Below are 3,726 nucleotides of genomic sequence, written 5' to 3'. Positions count from 1 at the left end.
TTAATTAATAGTAACCAAGGGGGGGGGGGAAAGCGTTGTGTTATACTTTTATATAAAAAAAATCCTTTAAATGAGCACTCTCATTTCATAGCACTTACCTGTTCCACATTGTATCCATGCTTTTCCTTTGCTATTGCTATATATTCATCCACTGCAACAAAGCGATGTCAGAATTATTCTTTAGTACTTTTAGTTCTGCTATAAGATGACGCACGTAATTAGCCAAACATGCGAAAACAGACTTCCCCTGCTTTAATACACTGCATAGGCCCAGGATCCCCCAAAAATGTTAAATATATTACTAGCTTTATTAATAATAAATAAGCCCACTGTCTTTAATACAACATTAAATTTTATCAACTTTTTACACAAGCTAATTCTCAGGGAAAAAGATGTTTTCTTTCACATTTTTACTAAAACAAAGCCACAGAGGCTCATAAATTGTTTAAATAAATCAGAGAGTAGCTGGTTATTGAAAGGCTGTGTCTTCTTGGAACCCACTTCTAAGAACACAGACATGCTGGGGGGTGTCCAGACACCTGGCTTGGTTTACAACTGAACTACTCTACTGTTCATATTCCCAAACACGTTAAAAATTAACATAAAGAGATCCTAGATCAATGATTATGTGTATCTTCAATATTAATATAATTATTAATATAGATCAACATTACTTTTAACCATGGTATAAAATCACTTTTCAATAGAGAATATGAAAATTCAATAATTACGGTCAACAAATTCGCCAATACCGTATTTTTAAAGTTGTATTTGGCCATACTAAAGCCAAGTCGAACACTTGCCATCATTTTGCAATCAAGTTCTGCTAGTTTTGATCTTCACTGGGCACTTTTTATGTTTTTAAATAAACAAACTCTCCCCATTCACCTTCTAGAGTACACAGTTAAGTGGCAACCTCATGAAGTTGAAAGGAATCACAGTTGAGAAAAGGAAATAATTATATCCTCATCATTCAAATAGACCAGAGATGTTCTTGCCATGAACTGTTGCAGTGAAGAGTTATTTGTACTTTAAAGGAGAGGAGAAAGTGTTTAATAACCATAGTTGCAGAGCATTTTATTTCTAACTGTTCTGCAGTAGTAGAAGGCGTGTTCCCTCAAATCTAGAGGGACACAAACCTCTAACTACTGGTAATAGGTAGAAACCATCCTGAGGACCAGCTTCTCGAGACTGCATCCTCAAGGTTTACTCCCCTACACTACACATGAGAAATTCTGGCATAGGAGGCAGGTTTAAACTAGATTAAACAGCTAATCGATCACATTTAGTCAGATGACTCCTGTATGTCAGGTCACTTTTGAATGGAGAAAATGCTCAGCTTTTCCTGATAAGACAGCAGTAACGCTTTCCCCTTGAACTGGGCCTCAACACATCTTTTCTGAATTTATCCACTCCAACTCCTCCTAGACATTTAGAGCAGCAAGTTCCTCATGTTTAGATGTTCTATTCTTTTACTAATAACTACAGGTTTCACAGACAGCAATGATTAGACAACACAGGCAGTGGAGACTTAACTATAAAATAAGAGAAGGTGATCTTCCCTTTCCCTGGAGGCATCTAAATAAAACAAAAAAATAAGTAATAGAGAAGCTTCGTGTTTACTAATTTGCACTTTCACTTTATGTAAAATCAATATTGAACAGGCACACCAGAAACAATTATTTAGTTATACTTAAGCATCCAAATTCCTAAGCAGGGAAGGACTTACACTTGGCATCTGGAATATTATGATATGGAGACCATACAAGCATCCCTCCATTATCTTTATCAGTATATTTTGTGGCACCTGCAAGAAAACAAGTAAGTCTCAGTAGTTACGAAAATGCTCTAGAGAACAACTATTCAAGGGACAGTAAGTAAAAGCCAACCATATTAAGAAGTCAAGCCCAGCTACTAAGAGGAGGGGAAAAAAATCATTAATTCCACATAATTTCCTTAAGACATCGAATGGCTGAATTTGAACATTACTCTTAGGGAGTTCAGCTATAACTGGATATGAGACAGGATCTCACAAGTGGAGCATAAAAGTACATTGCTAAAGTTGGCACAGATGCAAAATTTAAAGGTACTTGTCTTGGAAGAGTCCTCCAGAAATTCTGATTGCCTGTTAATACTCTAAAATTTTTCACTATCACAGGAGTATCAGGATCTACTGTGTTAAACTAGGCTTCCTTAAAACAAAAAAAACCCCATGAGATAGGCGGTAGAACAGAGTCACCATTCCTGATCTTTTCAACAAGGAACTACGCTAACCACTACACCACAAACAATTCTGTTCTATCTCTCTAGCTTTGATTTTCATAGTCATGTAATCTTGATATTTGTAGGGGACCAAATTGTGCAGCTGTGGAAAGCAGTTAGGTTTAAAAGTCACCTTTTCTGTTTGGTTGGGGTTTTTTGAGGGGAGGTGGTGGGAGGTTTGTTTGTGCTTTACCTCCACCTCAGCGTAGCAAGGGAAGCAGTGCAAGTTACCTCATCTATCAGGAGGACAGAGCAATTTTTGCAATACCGATGCAACTTTGTACAAAGCACTGAATCAGAGTCTTTAATTTTTAAAAACACACTGGAAAAAAAAAAAAAGGAAATCCCCAATACTGGAAAAGCATTAACTAATAGTTACTTTTCATGAATATTTTACAAACTTATGCTACTACATGAAGCCTCTTGCAATCTATTTGTTTACAACAGTTTATCTTGCTAAGACATTGCCCAACAATGGGAGCATTTATGCTCGTATCAGTATGAATTCCTTGAGGAACCACCCTCAGGAACGTTCCTTGCATCCTTCTTGGAGATGGACGTGTTTTTTTATTCAGTGAAACAAATAACTTTTCACTCCATTTTAAGCTTCCAGACTTTATATTAAGGTTCTACATCTTGCTGAAGGAAACAAAACAAAACAAATCAATGCTTTGGAAAAGAGAACAACTTAGTGCGTTCTAATTATGTGCTATGTTTTCTTGCTCTTCCCTCTGTAGTTTGGCAGTGTTTTGTATTTGCTATCATCTTTAGATCCGTTATGACTGTGAACTTGCAAAACCGTTAATTAGAAAAACTAAAAGAACTCGTGCGTCTTCCAAAATGAGATGTGTAAGACAGATAACCTAAATGTCCCATAAGCTCTGTAACAAGTTAAAAATGTATGTACATTCATAAAGCACCGTTTCAAGGCATAAGGAGTGCTAAACTCTGAAATATAAGAACAAATTCCTTAATATAACATTCTATTTTAGAATAAAAAAAGCATGCCATTTTTAGTCATTAGGAACACAGCATTTCATGAAAGTAATACAAAACGATACAGGCACAACACTTCTCTTGGAGTCCTCAGTAAATGACTGCTACTCTGTACTCCACTCTTCAACTAAGAGATGAGGAGAAAACTGGACCCCTTGAGAACGCATCAGAACTTCAGGTTGAGAGCAAGAAATGTCTAAACTTAACATGGGCACACCCTCAGTTTTTTCCTTCCAAAACAGATACCAGACAGACACCTGCGGACAAGTGGATATCATGGATATTATCATGTACTGAATATTCATGTACTACGGAGAAAAAAAAAGTAGTTTGAGTCCTATCATTTGTGCCTGCAGGAGATCACGCATGCTGTGACAGTCCCTTACTGAGGTGCCACCTTCACATGACTATCAAGCAGCTCCCACCAGAACACCCCTTTTTGGTGCAGTGCTGTTTCTCCAGCAGGAA

The 3,726-nt window shown here is 37.0% G+C and overlaps 1 protein-coding gene across 1 annotated transcript in view; it reads right to left on the bottom strand.

Annotated features, from left to right (window-relative positions):
• RCOR3 (REST corepressor 3) overlaps positions 1–1,804 on the bottom strand; it is a 16,629-nt gene extending 14,825 nt beyond the window's left edge. The window contains exons 1-2 of the mRNA XM_010145134.1: positions 1,730–1,804; positions 99–151 (exon numbers count right to left, since the gene is read on the bottom strand). Of these exons, the coding sequence (XP_010143436.1) occupies positions 99–151; positions 1,730–1,772 (96 nt within the window). The 5' untranslated portion in view covers positions 1,773–1,804. The remainder of the gene's footprint in view (positions 1–98; positions 152–1,729) is intronic.
• Between the last annotated feature and the right edge of the window lie 1,922 nt (positions 1,805–3,726).

Source organism: Buceros rhinoceros, unplaced genomic scaffold, assembly GCF_000710305.1.
Source record: "Buceros rhinoceros silvestris isolate BGI_N320 unplaced genomic scaffold, ASM71030v1 scaffold23971, whole genome shotgun sequence".
Classification (NCBI taxonomy): domain Eukaryota; kingdom Metazoa; phylum Chordata; class Aves; order Bucerotiformes; family Bucerotidae; genus Buceros; species Buceros rhinoceros.
This window is presented reverse-complemented; position numbering and strand designations above follow the sequence as displayed.